The 23,551-nt window shown below is 29.8% G+C and overlaps 3 protein-coding genes across 4 annotated transcripts in view; 1 reads left to right on the forward strand and 2 right to left on the reverse strand.

Annotated features, from left to right (window-relative positions):
- LOC126840515 (uncharacterized) overlaps window positions 1-14,396 on the forward strand; it is a 35,552-nt gene extending 21,156 nt beyond the window's left edge. Inside the window, exons 5-12 of the mRNA XM_050576315.1 lie at window positions 1,913-2,128; window positions 7,078-7,388; window positions 8,211-8,411; window positions 8,479-8,664; window positions 9,924-10,353; window positions 10,424-10,639; window positions 10,721-10,842; window positions 11,620-14,396. Coding sequence (XP_050432272.1) covers window positions 1,913-2,128; window positions 7,078-7,388; window positions 8,211-8,411; window positions 8,479-8,664; window positions 9,924-10,353; window positions 10,424-10,639; window positions 10,721-10,842; window positions 11,620-11,947 — 2,010 coding nt within the window. The 3' untranslated portion in view covers window positions 11,948-14,396. The remainder of the gene's footprint in view (window positions 1-1,912; window positions 2,129-7,077; window positions 7,389-8,210; window positions 8,412-8,478; window positions 8,665-9,923; window positions 10,354-10,423; window positions 10,640-10,720; window positions 10,843-11,619) is intronic.
- A 3,363-nt stretch (window positions 14,397-17,759) lies between these two features.
- On the reverse strand, window positions 17,760-20,425 carry LOC126846602 (mpv17-like protein). 2 transcript variants are annotated; one of them, XM_050586246.1, is made up of 4 exons: window positions 19,536-19,940; window positions 19,113-19,387; window positions 18,412-18,543; window positions 17,760-18,277 (listed from the first exon to the last, which is right to left on the reverse strand). In XM_050586246.1, exons 2-4 carry the CDS (start codon window positions 19,365-19,367, stop codon window positions 18,107-18,109), a joined length of 558 nt encoding a protein of 185 aa, XP_050442203.1. In that variant the 5' UTR covers window positions 19,368-19,387; window positions 19,536-19,940; the 3' UTR covers window positions 17,760-18,106. The 2 variants fall into 2 exon arrangements, with proteins under 2 accessions (XP_050442203.1, XP_050442194.1); XM_050586237.1 differs by lacking the exon at window positions 19,536-19,940 and adding an exon at window positions 19,984-20,425 and having other exon boundaries at window positions 17,761-18,277.
- A 1,366-nt stretch (window positions 20,426-21,791) lies between these two features.
- Window positions 21,792-23,484, reverse strand: LOC126846598 (neuferricin). The gene is made up of 4 exons (XM_050586221.1): window positions 23,034-23,484; window positions 22,595-22,735; window positions 22,329-22,518; window positions 21,792-22,253 (listed from the first exon to the last, which is right to left on the reverse strand). Exons 1-4 carry the CDS (start codon window positions 23,338-23,340, stop codon window positions 22,067-22,069), a joined length of 825 nt encoding a protein of 274 aa, XP_050442178.1. The 5' UTR covers window positions 23,341-23,484; the 3' UTR covers window positions 21,792-22,066.
- Window positions 23,485-23,551: the final 67 nt, after the last annotated feature.

Consider the following 23,551-nt stretch of genomic DNA (forward strand, 5'->3'; position numbering starts at 1 on the left):
CTCTGGCACATGACCGAAAAACGTGTTACCAAAAAAGCGTTACGCTGTTATCTGATAAGAGATAAGAGATATGTTGTACGTTCAACGTTTAAATCAGAACTAAATGATAAATTCAAAATAGTTTAAGGGCCCAAATTCTCTATGAATTGTTTTTTTAAGCCAGATATTAAACACTAAAATATTAGCCAGAAACTTGATATGTTTACTAGCCTCCTAATATACATAACAATGCTCTCTTTCGTGGTCGCAGAACTCGGCTGAAAAAGGCTTTTTTTTTATGTGACCCACAGTGACAAAATCAGTTTATAAAATGCCAAACGATGTAAGCCACTACATAATATCAATTATTTTAAGGAAAAATAATTTGTACGTTGTCAGTTAGTGTAAGCCACAGCGTAACCCTACAGTAATTTTAATAAATACATCATTTTAGCGGTCATGTAGTTTAACGCTCTTTGCAATAATAATTCATCAATTTTCATTGATTTTAATTAAAAAACGTATATTTTTTGAAAATTAATATGTAAACTTCAGTTATCAAAATTTTTTTTCACTATTTCGTTATCATAGATACTTTTATTCAAGATAACAACGTTGTGATTACAGTTTTCTGTCAACAATAATTTACCACTTATTATTGGCTATCACAATAAATTAAAAAATTGTTTTTTGTTAAACATTGAAAATATATCGAATGTGTTTTCGGTTTTAGTTTATTGGGTTTTTAGGATTCTTTCTACCATAATAAATTATTGCTTCGTATATTGCCAATTACAGTAACCAACACTAATCAATAACTATATTATCCCACAATAGTAACTAACGAGTAACTTCACTTTGGAGTAAAATAAAGTAGTCAGGCCTTTTATTTACTTTTGCAAGTAGTACATTAAATTATACTCAAACTATTTTTAAATCTATTAAAAACAAATTTAACTTTTTCGTTCATAAAATCAATACGCGCATGCCAATTCAGTGTCTCCTGTAAAAAAACAAATACTAAAAAAAAGTTGCACGCTCCAAAATTCACAGAAGTATTAATATTGCATACCCAGAGTGCCGCGTTACAAATTCAAAATCTAAAATTTCTCTACTATTTCATGCACAACTACAATATATATTTCTAATAGGGTTGAAACATTTAAAATATACATATTAAATATTATTGTTGTATGGGTAAATAATTAAAACACTATGAAGATAAGTCAACAATGTTGACTCAATATGTTAAGCTTGAAATTAGTATGAAAATAAAATGTATAAAATCACACCAGTTTATTGTGTCCCAGTTTTTCTTGGAATTTAGTCGTCTAAATTTAGTGTTATTTATACATTTCTCATTTCACTAAAATCAGCTGAAATTAGGGGATGTCGCCTTAAAATATTGAAAATTTTAGTTTGTTCTGTTAAGTACTAAAAAGTAAAAAGACCCCATCTGAAGCACTTTGATTGAGCTTTGTCTATATTGCGCATAGTCGTTAAAATTAAGTATGTACTAGGTATTAAGTTTATGTTAAAACAAAAATTGTATTACACGTTTTTAACTTTTCTCAAACAACAAAGACCTTGAGAAAGTTTTCAACGAAAACTTTGGCGATCGTCCGTCGATTACTCGTGCTTAATTATGGCACTGATCTTATATATTGCTATACTTTATACTTATTTACTTCCATTACTTTATTACTTGTATGGCATTATTACTAACGAATTTCGAACAGTATTAATCATGGCAAAGTATAAATCCAAAACATGTCCCACAACAAAGTTAATATATTACCAAAAAAAAAAAAAATAATGGGAAATAAATAATTGTAAGTGCAGTTTTTGCAAATTCTGTTTTTGTTTCTACTCAGTTTTTATATGTTCATAGTGCATACAATAATTATTAACGACAATCGTTTTAACTGTGCAGGACTGGAGCAAGTGCGATAACGTACCTGATTATGTAACTGTCTACGATGGTTACACCACTAGAGATCCGATTTTGCTAAGATTTTGTGGATCTGGTGAGACTGTCCCATTGACTACGTCCAGTGGTCCTGAGTTATTAGTGCAGTTTTCAACGTCTCCATACGGTACTTTGATGTATCCATTTGGCCCGTTACACGGATTTCAATTACAAGTACAGGTAAATGCTGTGTTTTTTGTGTACGTCAAATTAAAATTAGCTCAATCTCATTTAAATTATGTAGGACTAAGATTCAAGTGTAATAAGCGTGCGTTTAAATTGTATAATATTCAACATTTGCCTAATTCTGTGGCTCGTGTTATGGGCATAGTGGAGTTAATACATTGCTGGTTTAATTACAAGTGGCTGAAGAGATTAAAAAGATAGTAAATTTAAATATAAAACACAAAACTGTAAAGCTAATACATTATTCTAAATAGCCAACTTCAAAGCACCAAAACTCAAATTGCATAATAATCGAATTAATAGTAGTTTAACAGTTTGTTTTAATTAGTTCTTGTAGAATGTACTAATGGTATAATAGTTAATAACCGGTAAAAACAAAGGGATTTTTTTTTAATTAACCCTAATTAGGCGCGAACTTGAAATAAGACGATGGTTGTTAAGACGGTAGTCAATTGTTTTATTGTTCATTGTGGTTTACTTGCCTAATGCAGCTTTTCAAGTGGACCCTCAAAAGACACAATTAAAAACAATCCAGAAGCCTAAAAGCTAATTTTAACAACCTTGAGTATACTTAAGCACCGCGCCCAAGTACTGTGTGTAATAATTATTTACATTTCACTCGGCTAAGTGGTATACAAAAGAATTTGTTATAGTTTAAATAAACAACATACGTGGTTTGGAAAGAATACTCATAATTAGTGTTGTAAGAATTCACAAATAATGCACATAAATATTAGGTAGGTCAATATATGATGTCGGTTATGTTTTATTATAATTAATTGTATAGGTAATTTTTGTGATAATTTAATGAATGTTCTGTAAGCCATACGCTTGATAAATAAATAAATAAAATATATACTATGGGGAAAATGAAATGTGAAAAACTAGACTCTCCAGAATTGGCGGGGCTGGTAAAACAAATATTATGGTTTTTTTATACACCGTTGTTTGTAAATTTATCATGAACAATTTTATATGTAAACAAAATGAATTAACAAATTTCATATGACAGTATAAAACACATTAAAATAAAATGAGTTTATTGAAAGTAATCAATAACGGATGGATTTATAACATGATATACTTTAATAGTTAGATTAAAAAGGTATTTAAAAACAACCAAGGTATTGCGTTCAATGTAAAAATAATTGCTTGAGATAATTATGAGTGCCTAACTCGATTAAAGGCGATAAAATACATTCTTAAGACTAAAATAATTATAATACTTGCGGTTCAAAATAAACGTACCCCGAAATAATACTAAATTTATTGCAGAAAAAACAACAAACTTTAATAGAAGCGTTTTCGTGCTTTATATTAATTATAGTGTCAATTTGAGAGTTCACAAAAACTTAAATTTGACTTCTTGCCACTTCAAGTTACCTCTTTAACACTATTGCATTTCCTTTTAAACAATGTAATTTCTTATTTCCTTATTTTCACATTTTCATTAATAGTATTATAATAGTACTTTTTACTGAACTTATGAATGTGTTTTAATAATACTTACAACATTTTTGTGAGTATCGTTGTTTGTTAATCTTGATCCACACAACAAACAAGACACAGTGTATGTGGTTACAGTATTAAAGATGAAATGTTTCATTTTTTTTGTAAACCTAAATTAAAGATTTTTTCTTTAGGCAGTTTTATAAATAAAAAAGAGAATATGATGTTCAAAAAAAAAAATCATTGTTCAAATATAAAAAAAAAAAAAACAGGAAATCTTTTCTGTGTTTTTTTTATATATATTCAAAATATTATAGTGGTACATAGTACAAAAGAAATGGTACTCAAACGGCTATAATGTTGAATAGATGCATGCCGCATTTATTCAGATATGAAATAGTTCATCCGAAATATTCAAGATAGGGGTTTTGTGTAAACACGGGAATCTAATGGAAATTTCTTCTTCTTTTTCTTTTGGAAAAAAATACTTAAAACCTTTGAGGCTGAGTTTATGCGTGAGCAGATACCGCGTTTCTTGGTCGACAGCACAGATTTTTTTTACAAACAGATTTCATTATAGTAGCTGTAGTCGATAGAAAAAAAAAAAATCTCTCTTGAATAAATATTTTGCGCCCGTTCAAACGAGATTTAAGATTGATTTTAGCTAGCAATAGATATAAGAACAAAATAAATATACACTTCAGCTAGGTTTTTTTTTTAAAGTATGCCAACAATTTTGGAGCTGCAAACTAGAGTGGAGATAATATTATAGTATTGTAGTATATTGTAACGGGTATTAGACATGTTTTCTTATTGTTTCAAACGTCTTGCAACATGTTGCACATATATTACAGCGAACTATATACAGTTGGAACTATACATTTAGATTTTAGTTGGACAAAATAACTTCCAAAATTGCTTTAGGGTCAAAAGTTCAAAACGCATATTCAACGAGTAACTGTGTATTTAATGGAATACACGCTCGTCTGAACATCAGAGACTGAATATATAAGCTAAAGAGAGTTTTAAGGGAGCTTCTCTCAGAATATCAGAAATATCTTGATACTATATATTGTAATATGAGACGAGTCGGTCTCGTACGGAAAGACAATAAATCCCTTATGACAATGGAACGCCAGATCGTAATTAAATACATGCCAGATATGAAAACTCGATCGAAGAAAAGCATTGCCGGTTTATAAGGAAACCGCACACAATACATTAGTATTGCTTACACGTCATGATGAGCCATTTTCATTTCTCTGGAGCTTTAAAATGGTATGCACACTGATTTCAATTTGTTACAAGATTTGAATAATGTCAACTAACAGCAACTTCTAATACTGTTCACTAAAAAATAAGCATGAAAAGATATTTAAATGTAGACAAATTATAAAGTACATGGTTGCAATTGCCACAGAAAAAAATTGTCAATTCATAGTGAAAAACATGCATTACTTAGCCCAAGTAGTACTGATGACATTTTTGAAATAGAGTATACACTAACTACAGTTAGTACCTAATTATAATACTAATATATGGAAAAATTGATTATAATTGGTATTTTTTTCTAATTCTAGTAGCTTTGTTGAAATTTTGTTTATTTATAAGTTTAATAAGCAATTTTTTATCAGCGCTAATCACCATTCCAACACTAATTATGATGAATTAGAAATACACTTTGATATAATACTTACATTTCTGGATACCAAAGTAGTAAATAATTATTATAAGACTTCAATGAAAATATAGAATCAAAAAAAAGCGTCAGATCAATATTAAACTGCACACTACGCTTTTTCAAGAACACATGTTTTTGTGTAAAATAAAAGCATTATTTGCATATATTATTCAGACTTTAATACTTAGCACACAACGTATCACTGCGGTCGACCTGAGCTTAACCCTGACCATTGCTACTCTGATGGTTAGTCTGACTAATTAAACTTTTCGAACGTGGCCAGTAATTGTCACCGGCGCTAACTTAACCACATCCGACGTGACCCGACCCATATTACAGCAACTAGGTGTTCTTAATAGCCAAAAACTCCTAAGCCCGCATTACATTACAAAAGGGTCGTCAAATCAGGAATTTCATTCAATATGTAAATGGTACAACAACAAAAACCTTCATTACACAAATATATGAATTGCAAACTGCAGAAAAGGGACAAGTCTATTTTTAAAAATTGTTTATGATAGACAAATAACTAAATATCAAATGAATAAATAAGGATATAATTTTGAAAATTTAGCATGCATTTTTATTAGGTTATATCAAAATGTCTACCTAATTAGAAAAATAAATCCAATAGTTTTTTTTTAATCATTGTTTTAAGTCGAGGACGATTCCTCCTCCTTTCTGCAGTAAACTTTTAAAACATGTACCCTTATTGTACCGTAAAAACTATTTGATTTCTTATAAAATATCCAAGTATAGTAATATTTTTAAAACAAGAACATAGTACTACCGTTGCCCTTTCCCAATCCAAAACATTTTAAACAGTAATAAAATGAATAGTGAAAATTTTAATATAATATTTAATGGATCATTTTTGGAGCGTTAAGACATATTTAAAAAAACAGTGAAAAATCTAGTAAAAAAAAATGTAATCTTTATTCATCTGTGTTTGACAATATTATAAAACTGTGTCAATTTAAAATTATAAATTAAATAAAAAGTGTATTAAAATTGCCATTGTAGGTACTTCAACAAAAACAAAGCTCTGTACATTCTTCCATGAACTGGTGTTATGTAAACGCTATGATTATGATATGGTAATCATAACTGATTGTTATTATTATTGCATGAATGTTCTACATCGGTATTTTGACACTGATCAATTACCGTCGGATATTAGTTACCAAATACGATACACCCACACTGTGTTAATTTACCGGTGAAAATGGATTTCTAATTTATTTGTTAACAGTTAATTTTGCCAAATTCGTTTACGATTTGTTTAATCAAGGTGTAAAATGATACATTTATTCGCAATATCTTCTGTGTCGTTCTGATTTACTATAAAGATATGGTGAAAAATACCAAACTGAACACTACTATTTTATTTATCCAATTAGAAAATTCATTAAAAAACATAATTTCTTGCCTTAATTTATTTTAACACGGATATGTCTTATGTGCTGGCGTCATTATGGATTATGGAGGAGTATGTAGGTGAATAATAGAGGGATTATGGAGGAGGAGTTTGGAGGAGTATGGCGGTGAATTAATAGAGAAACTAGATTGCAGGACATATCCATGTATTGATGAATCTGCATAAAGTGTAGATACTCTTAAGTTTCTTGATTTTATATTTTTTTTTTATTGTCATCAAAATCTTAAGTGGCGTTGAATTTATGTTGTGACTTTTGGTCCTTTTAACTTGATCGGCCTAATTCATTTTCGATCACTTCACAGTGAGTTATTGAAACATAAGAACTGACTGAGAATCGGTTAGGTTCAACAGCAAAAGTGATCTGATTTTATTTAGGTGCATTTCGTGGAAACCGAATCGATCAAATACACGAGAAACAAACGGTGTGAATTTTGGATACGGGACACGGGACGCGGATGGCTGCACCCGCCGTACCATTCGCTGCCGGAGAACACCACTTGCTGGTACCATCTGCAGGCCACGCCGGCCGAGCCGACGGGCGTCCGTGAAATCGGCGGCGGTGTCCATTCTTCCAGGTACAAGGTATGGGTGTCCGTGCTCAAGTTCTACGTGTCCGGCACGCAACCCGCGGACTGTTCGACAAACTTGCTGATCTGGGACGGAACCTTGGCGTGTCATCCGTTTTGGTAAGTTGTGCGCAACTCGTGTAGGTGGTATACTATTATACGCCAGTGTCGGACGTAACCGATTACAACAATGATTAAATTAATCATTAATCATTAAATCGTTTTGTAAAAGTAATCAGTAATCATGATTGTAATCATTAATTATCGAAAATATAATTACGTTAATCATTCAATTGTAATCATGAAATAAATTTTAAAAAATTGTTTAACCGCCCTAAGCTTTCTCTAAAATATATTATATATAAATATAATATATACAGAGTGTTCCACGATGGTCTGACCTCTTTGGTAATATCTCTTGGAAAAAATCATTTTTTTAACTCTGCTTTTTCTAAATATTTTGTTAGCCAACAAGTAATTTATTTTTTGGAATATAATAATAATTTTACTTGAAAAACATTTTGAGTTTTGATAACGTTCATTAATCGTTACTTTTCAATTTTTAAACGACAATTTTAAACTGATAGTCAAGTCAACAAGGAATATTTTTTTAGGAGGGGGCTACGTTTTAGTCAAAGGGATAAGCCCTCAGCCTCCCTCCCCCCACTAGTTTCACCACTGAGCCCAAGGCGGTTATAAAAATATAATCGTTAATCATTTCACGATTACAATCGAATGTAATTATGATTATATAATTACAGTAATCATACCTACACGATTACATTTCTGATTATGATTACATCAATCTAACAGTATGATTACCGATTACAATAATTATTAATCGTTATCATTAATCAGATTACACAATTTGCCCAACACTGCCAGTATACACGTGTGCCAACAAAGTTTGAAGTTCATTGTTTGCTTGTTTTTGCCCTCCAGCGATTCGAGAAATTCTACTTTGGCGTACGGCCACAACAACGCCACGCTGTTGGCAAACTACTGCCCGGGTCAGACGCCCAGGTCTTGCGATCATTTCTTGTTGACCAGACAACAGCGGCCGTGCACCCTGTCCGAGAGTTTTCTGTCCACGTCCCGGTCGCTAACCGTTCAACTTAACATACAGCACGCCACGGCTCTAAAGTACCGTGTGTTCGGCGTCGGTCGGTCTAAACGGTGAATAACCCTACATATTTTGCTTGCATTTCAGACCGGTGTCGTTCAAAGCTCTGTACGAATTCGTCGACTTGCACCAGGACGGCAACGCTTGGCCCGAAGGCAAAAATAAATGCTCCAGAATTTTCTACCGGCCCAAGCACAGTCCTTCGAGCGTAATGGCCATCCGTTCGCCGAAGAACGTCTTTCTCTACGGCCGAGGCGGCAACAAAAACCTTAGGTAAGCAACGAGCTTATTAAGCTCTGTTTATCGAAAAGACAAACAACTTTCTGTTGGGTTCTCTCGACGGTATTTTTTGTAGAAAACTCAAATACGAGCACTTAAAAAAGTAAAAAAAATGTCAGAATAAAATTATAAATTTTGAAAGTCGGGTTAATAATATCAAAAAATGAATCGGAAGAAGGATTGTGTTTACTTAGTTTTCTTGAAACCGTCCGTTAAACGATAGCAACGTTAAAATATGATAATACATAGGGCTCGGAAGTTGATGACCCGAAAACCCTATAAAAATGACTTTAAAAAAATGCAAAAATGACTTAAAAAATCAACAAAAATTGCGCTGAAAAATGACTTGATAATGGTAATTAATGAGTATTAATGAACTAAAAATTTAAATAATGCAAAAAAATGACCAAAACTTTTTTTTAAAACAACTTTTTAACCTATTTAAAATCACAAAAATACTCTTTTTGATTACTTAATTATTTTTACAAACCTATTTTGTAATTTAATCAAAATTATTACATTGAACGATAATTGTATGCTTAATATTTTCTATATTAAATGAGCGACGATAAAAGGACACCCTCCTAATAACAATTATTCTCTGTTTTAAATCAGCTAATTTGTTTTCAACAACTTTTGGCGTTCAAATATAAATGGTCTAAAATACATAAAACTTTTTTAACGTTAAATTTCCATCTGTTTGAATACATTGACTATTGTAAATAATGGACAATACGGTAATTGCACTGTGAATTGGAACAAACTTGGGTAAAATATAGGCCAGGGCGAGTATACAATTTAACCCATTAAATTATTATTTATTATAAAATCTCACGGGCATTATGTCGAGTTCAAAAAGAAAATAATAACATAAATAACAGGCATACAAAATGAACGAGTATTATTAAAGAGATTAGGAATTATGACAAGAAATATTTAAAACAAATTGAAGAAAATAATTCAGTTAAAGAAGCAACACAAGAAGAGTGAGGCATATGAAAGAAATATGGAACTAGGAAGTAAAAAGACAACTGAAGTTAAGAAAATTTCTTTTATTAACTCCAAACATTGGTAAAGTTTCGGCCTAAAACATTTGCTGGGATTAAACAAACAAAGAATACCAGCTGGGGTTTATTTTTTCCATCTCTGGTATTATATTTTATTATCTTGGAGATAATTTCCACATGTTAGAGACAAATATTATTATCGTTGGCGTTGTTGTGAAACGTCTAATTGAATTTTGTCTCCCGTAGCTGTGTATTTAGGTTGGAAGGACAACCCGGCGACGTGGCCCAAGTGACTATATTGAAAATGAATTCCGGGGACCGAGGCTGTCACAGTAGAGTAAACAATGACAGAGGGACATTACAATGCGTGGGAGACACTAGCTCGTCGCTGAGCCTTTTGGACGAAATCAACGGTCCCAAGACAATGTTAGTGCCCCGGCATTGTTTGTGCTCCACTAACGCGTCCCTGTTGCCATTCACTGTCGTCACTCTGGGCCCGAAGGCTTCGATCAAATGGCAAGTGTTCAACATGAACTCCACCGAGGACTTCCGGCTGCATTATTTCGAAGCCACGGTGCAGTTTATTCGTAAGGAAGTGGTACCGAAACGCTGCGAAGTCAAGAGCAACCTACTGTCCGGACCCGGGGGCCATTTCACATTCCATTCTTATTACAACGTGAGTGGTGGCGTTTGCCGGCAAACAAACTTAATTTACAGGGTGTTTCAAAAATGATTTTCTGTTTCAGACTTCGTGCGAATCTCATTTCGTCATACTCACCCTACAACAGTACACGAATAGTTATCTGTACGCAAAATTGCCCGGTCTGGTGATGCCGGACTCTTCGCACGCGGTAGCCAAAAATTCTGAGCACGTACATTGTCCCACAAAGAATCGATTCATAGTGCACGCCGGCAACGTGATGCACACTGTAGTGTGTCCGGACCCTTACTACACGGTGGAGGTTTGTAATAATGTAATGATTTATTAACGTTGGCCGGTGGACTTACATCCCTGTACAACTATAATGCCGATTTTCGCGCAGGTCTTCTCCGACGGATGGCACACCAAAAACGTCATGACTAACACTTCCCGAGACATCGTCATCGAATTTATACCTATGGATCCGGGATCGTACATCGTGTCTTGGATACAACTTTCATCCAGGTAAGTACAAAACATTAACATGGTTGAAAAATTGTTAAAACTTGAGTGGGGTATTATATTTACACTATTTACATGACTTGAGGTTACTGCCACTTGGATGTCTTGACTAGTTCGCCAACGTTTCGGAACAATTGCACGTTCCATCTTCAGGGCTGTGGTTCCATGTTGCTCGTACCGCGCTCTCCTGCAGACTGACCGATTCGCTTCCGTGGGTGTAGTCATGCGACAGCCGGCCAAGGTGAAGGGGAGTGGCCGTAGAAAACAGCTAGCAGCGGCAAGAGGAAGCGGAGAATACGGTGGGGGTATGGTATATAACCTACGCCCATGGAAGCAAATCGGTCAGTCTGCAGGAGAGCGCGGTACGAGCAACATCGAACCACAGCCCTGAAGATGGAACGTGCAATTGTTCTGAAACGTTGGCGAACTAATCAAGACATCCAAGTGGGAGTAACCTCAAGTCATGTAAATAGTGTAAATTAAAATGGTTGTTTACAACAGCTTTTATCTTAATCTTTGAAAAGTATACTTTCACTTCAAATTTCGAATGACACTCATTTTTTAAAATTAAATCTAATTGTAAGTCTTGTCTCCTTCATTCAGAAATAAAACCGACCCATATCTTTCTGCGCCGATTTCATATGTTAATAGTTTGTAGGGGTGGGTCTAATTAATAGAGATAGTGGATTAGAGATACTAGATTGCAGGACATATCCATGTATTGATGTATCTGCAAGAAGAAGTGTGGTTGCCCTTAACCTTTTTTTTTCTGTTCTCAAGGATTAGGAGTGACGGTCCGTACTGCCTGAGTCAGTGTCCAGAGCTGAACGCTTGCATCAACGAATCGCTGTGGTGCGACGGCATCGAGCACTGTCCGTCGGGCTACGACGAATCGTTCAGCTACTGCATGCACCTGCTCTACACACATCTGGTGTACACCATCGGTCTGACCGTGGCCGTGGCCATCGTGGCCTTGTCGGCGGCATTGACCATACTGTGGTTTCGCCGGTGCAAGAGTGACGGTACGGCGGCGGCGGCGGTTACAAGGGCGATGGTGAAAAACTCCGACACGGAAGCCATGGTCGCCCCTTGTGACGTGATTTACTGACATACGCCTAACGACGTAGTGCACTACGTCGAATACGACCGGGTGACCACAGTCTGAAGTTGTGGATGTGTGCGTTTTGGTTTGTGCGCAGTACCATTCTCTGGTGAGACGGAGCATAGTAAAAACCGATAACGACCGGATTGGTCAACACTCGAGTTGCCTTTTCTTTATTGCCAAAAGGAAGACGTTTGACTGTCACGTTTTACTACTTAATATTATAATGGCAATAAACTGGACGGCGATAGGTTTTTTTTTGTCGTTCTATTCGATAATAAAACCACCTTCAACGATCATATAATAATACTATAGAATAGCTTGTAGATAAAGTTGAACAGATAAGTATTGAAAATTTCAAAAATTAAATCCTACAGTCATTATTCTAAAAACGTATTGTCAAATGTGGAAGTATCGTTTCAATATAATATTATGCCCTTATTCAAATTTACACGTTCAAATAAATTTTCATCCGTTAATAGCAATAATAATCAACACCTCTGAGTTTAGTACACCCAACAGTACTGATAAATATATTGTGTACTGACAAATTTGAATTATAACTAAAATTTACTAATTAGAAAAATGCATTAATGATTTAAAACGTATAATAAATATTTAAAAAAACACTGCCCATCTCTAATGATAACACTATCCATGTAAGCTGTGCTTGATAAAATAAAAAAAGGTTATAAATTTTATTAAATTATCAAAGCTATCATTCTTGAACACACTGTACACGTGTTTTGAGTGTTTTAAGATTATTGTAAAAAAATAGTAAGTTATTTTGAGTCAAGGGAGACTCAAGGAGGGAACTCTTTAATTACCTACATTGCTGTAGAAAGTACCTAAATAAAAAAAATGAAAGGCTTCTTGATTTATTTTTGTTTCTATAATACTGTTCCATTGACAAAATTCAAAATTATTGTTATAATATAGACCCCGACTGTTACACTAATTAAGTGCCTAACGATTTGAAGAGTTTATAATAATTTAAATTATAATAACAGTAAACAGGGGCCATTTAAGGAAATCCCAATAATTACACTCACAAGTACAGATAGAAAATAATGATTTAATATACTATTTTTTGGGGGTTTTAAAACAAACATTATTACCACAAGTATTACTTTCTGTTGAAATCAATATCAATAGATTATTATAAAAAAACAGCATTTGAGTACAAAAAAAATGTTGCTTATAATATTTATATAATTATTCTTTCCAAATGTCTCCGTTTTGGTTATTTAGTTTATATTAAATTGTGACTGGCAATATATTGAAAATCTTACATCACACGTTTTTTAGAATCTAATTAGTCGGATATGATAATTAATAAAACGTTTAAAATATTTTCTCACGACGGACGTTAAATGTTTTATTTATTTGGACGTATTAACATTTAAGAAGGTAGTTTAAAAATGAAACAAGTCTTCACAGAGCAATATGAATGGCAATAAAGCCGTCGGTTTTATACATTTATAGCTATTCCTAGTTAAAAAAATATTATTCCTGTGATTAGTACTATAAGTATTACAGTACTTAATAAAGTATGAGTATTTAGACTGCAAAATTTAGTGTTGGGGCATTATTTGAATAAATTCTTTGTTATTGATTGAAAATATTATAATACTAATTACTCGAAATGGCGATTTATTCAAATGTGCCACAAATAATATAACTAGTCTGATTTGAAATGCATTTTATTTTCAATATTAATACACAGTTATTCCATTTGTTTTAGTGGTAATTTATTTTTTGCCCAACTCTTAGTGTAAAAACATAAAATATATATCCAATACCTATTACATTAATTCTTGATTAATTTACTGTATTTGGAAATTTAAAATAATTATCCTTGTTCATTAATAGCTATTATTATTAATATTATTGTTATATAATATTAGCATTTAGCAATATAATAATCGGGTACGACTGATCCAGCAATCCTAATTAGTTGTGATTCAGGGTAAACAAATGAGAATAAAAAAAAAAAATTACAATCTATTAAATGTATAAAATTGAAATATTATACTGTACTAAATAATATAATTGTTTTTTTTTAAATTAAAATTACTTTATTGAAAAATTACGTAAAAGTTCAAAATATTTAAAACTTATTTAATGATATTGTATTGACTTATATAGCTGTATTGTATAATTAATATGTACGTTGTTATTACTTATTTTGTTTACTATATTATATTATAATGTTTAATCCCGAGTGCTTCCAAGTACAGTATTATTAATATTGTTATGTATATTTACTTAACTAAGTATCCATATTATTATTATGGATGTGTTTCAAAACATATACCAATTCGAGTTAGATAGATACATCTATATATTACAGTATTTTATCTACCTATATAGTGATATCACAAACAACCCGAGGACTAATAATTATTATTAATTGTTTTATATTTTTTAGAAATACTTAATTATTGTTGTGATTGTAACCGAAATACTTGTTATACTATACAAATGGTTTGATAGATATATACATAGATTTTTAAATATTAATTATCTACAATGTTAAAATATAATATTATGTTTCGTTTTAAAAATAGTTTATTATATATGAATTATAATATACATGTTTAGAATATAGGGACGTAATTAACGTGATAAATAGTTGTAATTAATTATGTTATCTAATTGTTGGTTCACAGACAATGTAATATTTTATTATCAAAACTTAAGTAGGCATACTCATAGTACCTAAGTCAAATATTGTACTAGTTTCGTGTATTTACTATTATTATTAAATGTGTTAATATTTATTGCTGTATGTATATTTTCTAGAACAAATAATACCGTAATAGTATCAGTCATGTTTAATATCTATAAACAAAAGGTATTTTAATAATAATAAAAAAATATAGTTTAAATATATTGTAATAACAAATTTAAATTATGCAACTGCGTTGGCCTTGGTAGATTTATTTTTGCGTCGTATTATTGTTGGTTAAAGAACAAATATAATAGGTATTGTCTTATTTTAATTGTCTAAAATAAGTTTAATTGTTCGTAATAACTTCATGGTCTGTATAAAATATATAGCATTAAAGTTAGATAGGGTTAGGTCAAACACATGATTCAACAAGAATATTTTAAAACGAAAAATAATCACATATTTAATTTCTGCTTTAATATAAGCCAATAGCCGATATATTTTAATTGAATAATAATATATAGTTATTATTAATGGCAATTATGATTAAGTTGGTTATAAATCAAATCTGTGAAGCAAAGGCAGTTAAGGTTACATTTTAACAATGCCAAACAATTAAGAAAATACACTAATTTCTTCAAGATTCTTAAATCCCCAGTTTACGCAGTAAGTTATTCTCAGTATGATATAAACTGGTATTTAATATCACTTGTGATAAATTTTTCAGCAAAAATACTTGTATAAATGATAATGTAGGTACTTGAATGTATATAAATAAAATTTATAAAAAACAGATACTTAAACATTTTTTGTCTGATTCATAACTTTAAAAGGATAAGTGTTAGGCGAATTTTTTCTTCGCCAAAAACTTTGGTGTAAAAAAATCTAAAAAAAAATAGCAAATTACTAATTTTTATTTAAGTTATTGCATTTAAAAAGAAATAGGTATGCAAATTCATTTATTGTGCTTAATAATTGTAAAATCAAGTATGATGTTATGTACATACGATTAAAACAATTTTTTTGAAAATAATTTCGCTAGTTTTGACAAAGCTTTTGAATTTTTATTGATGAAGTAACTTCAAAATTAAGTTTAACTACGTTGCCGTAATTTTTAACATAAAAAATTAATTTCATGAAAATAATTATTAACTCAAATATAAATCTCAACGAATTGGATTATTTTTGTTTTACTCATTAAAAACCAATTTGCAGGGCGGCAACATAACAATAATTCTACAAAAACCTAAAAGGACTAGAGATAATTTAAAAAAAAAACCCTGTTATTTTAAAAAATAAGTATGTAGTAACGATTGTCTTGTTTAAAAAGCAACAGTTATAAAACTCAAGTTTAACTGAAGTTTTTTATTTTATAAAATAAAAGTTTATCTCGTGAATTCGATGCCCGCCAAAACTTATAACGTTTAAAGCATATCAAATAATATGTAACTATTCGAGAATTGCCATTGTAAATATTTAACAATTATATTATCTGTAATAATCGTTGTAGTGACACGAAGGACAAACGTGATTGAATATATTTGACCTTACCAAACGACCGCATGCACTTGAATTACACCGGTTGTAGTATAATATATACCAACCTAATATTATGTTATAGGTACAATACATATATGATTACAATACTACACCGACACCACGAGTAAGACTTCTTAATGTAAATTATTATCGGTGTTAATTGTTTAAAAAAAAAAAATCTACAAAAATAATAATTGGAATTTGATTTGATTTTGATTTTTACCATAAAATGTATTGAAATCGAATTGAACAAAATGTATATAAGATTAAAAATAATAGATAATTTAATCGAAAATAGATTACTTTTGTTTCATTCCTGCTTAACATTACTTTTAACCCGATAAATAAAAGACGATTTATTATTTTTGTAATTAATAAAAATGTGTTTTACACTATAATATTCGTATATGTTAAATTGTGCTTTTTTTTCAATCTCAGATAGTTAAAATAATTGTACTTACTTACCATTGTTTAGGAATTCCTATACAAATAATAAATAGAAATTACTAAACGAATTTAAATAATATAAAATAATTTGTAATAGTAATTAAAAAACACCAAACAAATTTTTGTCTTCAATAATAAAATCAAACAAATAAATGGAATAATTAAATATATTTTTTTTAATTTATTGCTTCACCTAAATAAAAAAATCACCCCGATTATCATAAATACTAAATCTATTAAACCGACACTTTAGTCACTCTGTATATTGATATTATTACATATAGCCAAATTATATGCTTATCATCAGTTAGTATATATTTAATATAATTTGGTATTCCGTATAATTATGATAACGCAGTAATAGCGTTATGTAGTTATTAAAAAAAAATATATTTATGAAGACTGATTTAAAAGCATTTTTATTTTCATAACACAAAAATTTCAATTACTTATTTTGACTAGAAACATAATTATAACCACTTTACTTTGAACAGTCAACATAATATGGTAATTGTGGTCATCGATCTATTTTAAATCTTGTTTACAACAAAATGAGTCTATAATATTACATTTACGGAACAATGGAAATATTTGAATTTTCATAAAAAAAAAAAATTAAAAACAATTTGTTTTATACATTATAATTTATGCAAAAAACAAGGGTAACTATGCTATTTTTAGATTGTATAAATTTAAATCATCACAACAACATAGTGAAATATTTGAATTACATTATAATATAATACAACCTAATCAACATATTATACTAAATAAAATCATACCGTGTAATTAATGGAATGTGTTTGATACAAAATAAAAATAAAATATTAATAAAAAGATAAGTATATTGATAATACTTCACTCAAAAAATAAAACAGTTTACATTAAACTTAATCTTAATGGAAACGCTTGGTTTGGTATTGAACACTTAATATAAAATGATATATAAAAAAAAAAATTGGATTTGGTTTCTGATTTATTGAAGTGTTATACATATCAGTCAGACTAAAAAGTAATTTAACAACTAATTTGTTTAACAAGTAATCACATTAGTTAACCCGGCAAAAATTAAATAAAAATTATTACTTTACACATTCTATTAAAATGTGTCTGTATATTAATTATTTACAAATTGTTTTATATTATACTATAACTAATTAACTAATTATTTTAATAAAGAGGCGACTTTTGTGACTAGCGATAAATAAAAGATAAATAAATTTATTCTATTACATTATAATATATAAGCTAGTTTTAAACCAACTGCTTTTTGGGTGCTCTTAATTAATTATAAGAGCAATTTTCAAAAACAATTAATCAATAATCTCATATATTATAAAAAAAAAAAAATATATAACAATTCAATACTGTTATACTAATAGTTAAAAACGGTTAAAAAACTAATAACAATAAAACAAAACATGGTAAGCACTCTAAAAATTGAGTTATCACGTGTTCAAACAACAATTATCGTTACACTTAATTAAGTTATTAATTCCAAGTATTCATTGTTCGATTTTATCAGCTACGGGCAGTGTTTTACTTGTTTCGTATTTAATATAGGCTAAAAACACAGTCCACGCCAGGCTAGCAAAACTGACGAAAATCAAACGGTTTTTGGGAGGAACGACACAATAGTTTATAGATTGCAGAAGTGGCCACACGGTAACAGCAACCTAAAGTTGTAAACAAAAATCAGGTAAGATTTTTCATTAGTTATCAAATGTATTGAATTTGAAATTTTTTTTACATAAAGAAGACAACAGCAGGCATATCAAAAATAATAATTGAGTCAGGCTTGTTTGTTTACCTTCCATGTTGGAAAGAACTTCTTTTGAACTTCCAATTTGGCGTCTTCGACAGATCCCCCGTCGAGTAAAGTCATAAAGAAAAAAAAGCTTGCCGTAGCGAACGGCCCATAGGTAAACTGCTCAACGACTGCCTGTAAAATAAAAAAAACAAAATGCATTAAAAAAACCATCTGAAATAATAAAATATTATTAGAATCGATGTTAATTTACATTTTAGATTGTATTATTAAATTTTTTGTGACACATTGTGAAAATTGATTCAGCATTAATAAGGCTTCTTGTTTGGTTTATTGTAAGCAAACTCTGTTAAAGTTAATGATACCAGTGCAACATTGTGTATATTGAAGGGTTAGTGTTCATATCGAGTTTAGTCATATATTATATAATGACATTTCATAAAAATACCCATCAAGTTATGTAATATTAAATGCAAGGTGTTTGGGAACCTAGACATACATCATACCCTAAGCATCAAAGTGTTTAATACAAAATATTACTTTTTAACGACAATGTTTTCATCAAATCTTTAAACTTTAGGTAAATGTGAAAAATAAAATAAAAATTCTTCAAATAAGAGCAGCAATGTCAAGCAACGTGCATAAATTATAAATATCTACTGCTTAATTCATCTATTGAAGAAAACGTTTAATCATTAGCTTACAATATACATAAAAATACAAACAAGCTTAATATAGTGTACCTTTGTTATGTTGCCGGTAATTGTTTGTGAAGGCCATATAAAACCAGCAAATCTCATCCAACCATACAAAGTCGGTACTACGAATAATGTACCGTACAGGCCAAATTTAGCTGCTCGTTTGAAATCAATTTCTTTGTTCCATGATGGGTCCAATGTCTGTTGTATTATACTGCTAGCCGGCCAGGTGACCGAGTAAATTGCCATGCCTCGGACTAGTCCGTGGTTTACCGATGCTCGGTAAATTTTTGACCACATTTTCTAACACAAACAGTCTTCTGCATAAAACATTAAAAAAAAATTGTAAATTCAACAAAGTATTTAGTTATAGAATACATTAATGTTTTTTTAAAAATACAAAATACAATAGTATACATCTGCTTATCACATATGTTGAAAAACAAGCTGTTAAAAACTAGTTGTTACCCAATTATACGTCTTTGTAATCGCGCCTAACGTGTTCTGCAAAACTTGAATGTCAGCTAGCCTAATGAATCAAACTAAGAACCGCGAACAAATCTTCCATTCAAATAACTCCTTCAATTTGTAAACAGATATGTGTGGTTTAATTTAAATAAAAGTGAGTAGACATTGTCTTGCCGTCTCCTATGACGCTACACCACAGCTGGCCAACACTAACACAACGGCAGGTAACGCTACTATTTACCCGCAAATTCTGTATTTTATCATATTAAAACAATTTTCAAATCTAATAATGGATTTTCAATTGAGAATTGAGCTATAAACTAGTTTACGTGCGTTATCCGTCTACACTATTAATATAAATCTACAATATTGGTCACTTCATGTACCGTCGTCTCAGTATACTCGGCCAATAAATTTTTAAAAAAATGTATAGAAAAAAATTACTTACACGGGTATTACTTGGAAATGTAAAGTTTGAAGTGAAAGTCGGTAAGTTTTAAAGTAAAAATTAAAATTAAATAATGCAATATTTTAATAATAAATTGTGGAAAACAAAAATTTTATTGACTAAGGTGAAAAAATTAAAACTAATTTTAGAAAAGTAATACGATCACAAATTAGTTTACTGTAATAAATTACTAAAAGTCATTATTGAAAAAAATATATTCCAGGCTGGATTTCGTTTCATTTTTTTTCCATATTGTAAAAATCAAATCGTGTTGCTCTGCGGGTAATTTGCAGACCGCGACGAACTGAAACTAGTAGCGACTACCTGACTAGCGAGTAGGCACTAATCTCTCAACTCTCAAGGCAGCTGCCAGTGTTCAAAGACAACTGTCAAGACGTTGAATGTTAATTTTACAATAATAAATAATAGGTAGGAACGTAAAATATAATCTGTTCGTCTCTTATCAACGAACAGTCAACCCGTTCGATAATTGATAAGAATTTGTTCTCCGTGTATAAAATTCATAGACCATTTACCTGGTAAAAGGTCTATGATAAAATTATGAATTGCCTTCCCCCCCCCACACACATAAAACAATTTTAAATTTTAAAAAACCATGCTTTAATAATCAAATAACTGTTGATTGTTCTTATTTAAATTAATTATTGGTATTCTTTCATGAAACAATTTTCAACACAAGCAGATTTTATTATATTATTTTTCTTACTGACAATTTCAATTATAATTAAAAATCACCTAAATTGTGAAAGATAATTAGAAAAATGTGTTTAAATACTAATAATACATTAGTATAGTAATTGAATTAAGAATAAAGATATATATGTATATTATATATATTAGAAACCAATTTTTAATTTAAAAAATACAAGTATTTAAAGTGCATATTTTAAATATTAGTAGAGTAGGTACATAAAAATATTGAAGTACATTATTCTTTATTTTTTAGATATCATGCGTCAGACCTGATGCGATATGCCATATGGTGTGACACGACAGAGAACATAAATCGCTATAGTGACTAATCACACTTCAAACCCACAGACTAGACCCATAATTCTATATATTCACAGAATAGACTTTGTCAATGTTAAAATCCAAATGAAACAGGTAAAAATACAAAAAAAAATCCTTAAGCGCAAAATATGTGGGGATAATAATACTAGGTATTTTTTTAAACTAAATTACAAAATAGTATGACAACATATTATTTAAAATACAAAATTATTAGACAAATTTTAGTAGGAAAAAAGTCATCTTTATAACAGAAAAAAAATAAAAACATTTATTGTTGTTCATTCTTTAATCGATAAATATATTAGAAACCAATTTTAAATACGAAATACAAGTAGTTTAAGTACATATTTTAAATATTAGTAGAGTACATACAAATATTGAAATACATTTTTTTTTTTTAATATACATTTTGAATAACACTGTTCAGACAAGGGTAAAATTAAGATTTTATAAATGTAAAATAACATAACAATTCGAAAAAAATAGTTTTTGTGTACATAAAAAAAATGTATAGTACATACCTAGTAAAAAATAAGCAATAACTTACTTATTAAAATAAAACATTTAAAAAGATATAACCATATAATTTTAACTTTAATTATTAACAATAGAAAAATATTAATTTGTACCAATACTTCAACATTAAAAAATATACATATACATAAATAAAAAAATATTTATCGTGCAAGCAAATTTTTTTTAAAACAATGTTTACATCCAAAACAGCAGTCGAGAAAAAATTAATATATTTGTTTGGCTAAAAATTTAATGCCCTACAAATATTATTTACAATATTTTGTGTGAACATTTTATAAATATTATACATATTTGTTGTATTTTCAAAATATTCAAATAATACTTAATGAGTAATTAATATTCTGGCAAACAAATGATAATTAAAAAACATAAAATTTAAGTAGTTACTTTTGTATAATATAAAAAAACTAATTTATATTTTTCTTTCTAATATTAGCATAGTTTACTAATTCTTCGACCATGTTATAATCCAATTTTTTTTTGTAAAATTTACCAAAATAGCTTAAACTAATTAATCAACTTTGACAAAACAAGTTGTTGAATTACTATCACAATTTTCATATTGGGCAATATGAGATAATTCATTATTACTTAATTTTTCTAATTGTACACAAGCACAGCGTACTGTTAACTTTCCGTTAGTGCTGATTGTTTGAAATTTACGAGGTACTCCAGTCCAATTTCTTTTTACTCCGCCACTAGAATAAACGATTATTCAGTAAAATTTAAATTGATTTAAAATTATATTTTAATATATTTATGATTTATCTCACCTCAATGTAGTACACCATACTTTGCTCATTTTTGTTTCATTACTATATTCCAGATTACAATTTGGGTAAATATTCATTTTTTGTTTTTCCGCCTGTTTAGCATCTTTAGCCAACTTAATCTTTTCTTGTAACAACTTATTGTAGTCGGTTTCTTTGCCAGATGAATCGTAATAACGGCCAACGAGTTTACCTTTTTTAAATGATATAATAAAAAAATATATATGTATAATCTGAAAAGATCTGATTTATTATGAAATTATAGTTACCAATTTCTGAATATTTTTTTTTATAAGTAGACGTCCACGTATCTAATGCAATAAAATCATCGGGTTTCATATCAAGTACGTGGTCAGTTATATGTTCTTTGTCAAATAATCCTGTTATGTACGAGCGGCTAGCATCACGACCTTAAATGTGTTAACGACATTAATATATATCATGTTTTTCTTTTTTATAAATTGCAAATTAAAAAGTGAAATGTTGATACATTTCATTTTAGTTTGATAAAATATTGTCAGTCCAGAATAAGAGGGACAAATCTCACACATTTGAATGCATGTAAGATATATTCATCTTAAAATTGTTTAAATAAATAATCCTTCCAATTTTAATCACAATATAAATTAAACAAAAACAAAAATCATGTAAACGATACGTCCCTTCTGATTTTAGACTGATGTTTTGAATTGTTTAAAATTTAAATACCGGCAAATGAATGGTAAGAACCACCGGGTCCGTAGAATTTTCTGCCCATTGTAACATCAAACACTATGCCTAAGAAGGACAAATATATTTTGCCACCGTCGACCCCGTTGTACCTACTCAACCGAGCCGTGTCAAACAAAGAACACACCGAAGGAGTGTGAGTTAAGAATCGTTGGAAAATAGCATAACTACACAACGCGTCTTGTGTAGGTTCGTACAAAAATAAAATTGATAAAATCAACACGATGATTGAAATTAAAGAAAATATCACATTTTTAATACTCAACGATTCCATTTCTCGGGTCATTCATTAGGTTCAAGGTTTTTATAATTTTTTTTTTATCAAAAACAAATTAAAACATGTTAAAATTACATAATATTGAACAACGGCTAACAATAATTGCTACAAAATAGAATGTGATGAAATATAGTATATTGTTTTTAATTTTTATCATAGACTATTATAATAATAATATTATGTCTATGGTTTTTATCTCTTGAGAGTTGGAAATTGGAAG

This window comes from Adelges cooleyi, unplaced genomic scaffold (genome assembly GCF_023614345.1).
Source record: "Adelges cooleyi isolate 19-005CV unplaced genomic scaffold, UGA_ACOO_1.1 ACOO_flye_CR_arks_rails_tigmint_CR_PRNA_108, whole genome shotgun sequence".
NCBI lineage: Eukaryota > Metazoa > Arthropoda > Insecta > Hemiptera > Adelgidae > Adelges > Adelges cooleyi.

What these genes read in the sequence shown, in the direction of transcription:
- LOC126846602 (XM_050586246.1), bottom strand. Translation starts at nt 19,367, where the DNA reads ATGTGGTCAAAAATTTACCGAGCATCGGTAAACCACGGACTAGTCCGA. An exon ending in TTACCGGCAACATAACAAAG is followed by an intron (nt 18,544 to 19,112) that starts GTACACTATATT and finishes TTTATTTTACAG; the next exon opens with GCAGTCGTTGAGCAGTTTAC. An exon ending in AGTTCTTTCCAACATGGAAG is followed by an intron (nt 18,278 to 18,411) that starts GTAAACAAACAA and finishes TTACAACTTTAG; the next exon opens with GTTGCTGTTACCGTGTGGCC.
- LOC126846598 (XM_050586221.1), bottom strand. Translation starts at nt 23,340, where the DNA reads ATGACCCGAGAAATGGAATCGTTGAGTATTAAAAATGTGATATTTTCT. An exon ending in TTCTTACCATTCATTTGCCG is followed by an intron (nt 22,736 to 23,033) that starts GTATTTAAATTT and finishes AACACATTTAAG; the next exon opens with GTCGTGATGCTAGCCGCTCG. An exon ending in AAAAAAATATTCAGAAATTG is followed by an intron (nt 22,519 to 22,594) that starts GTAACTATAATT and finishes CATTTAAAAAAG; the next exon opens with GTAAACTCGTTGGCCGTTAT.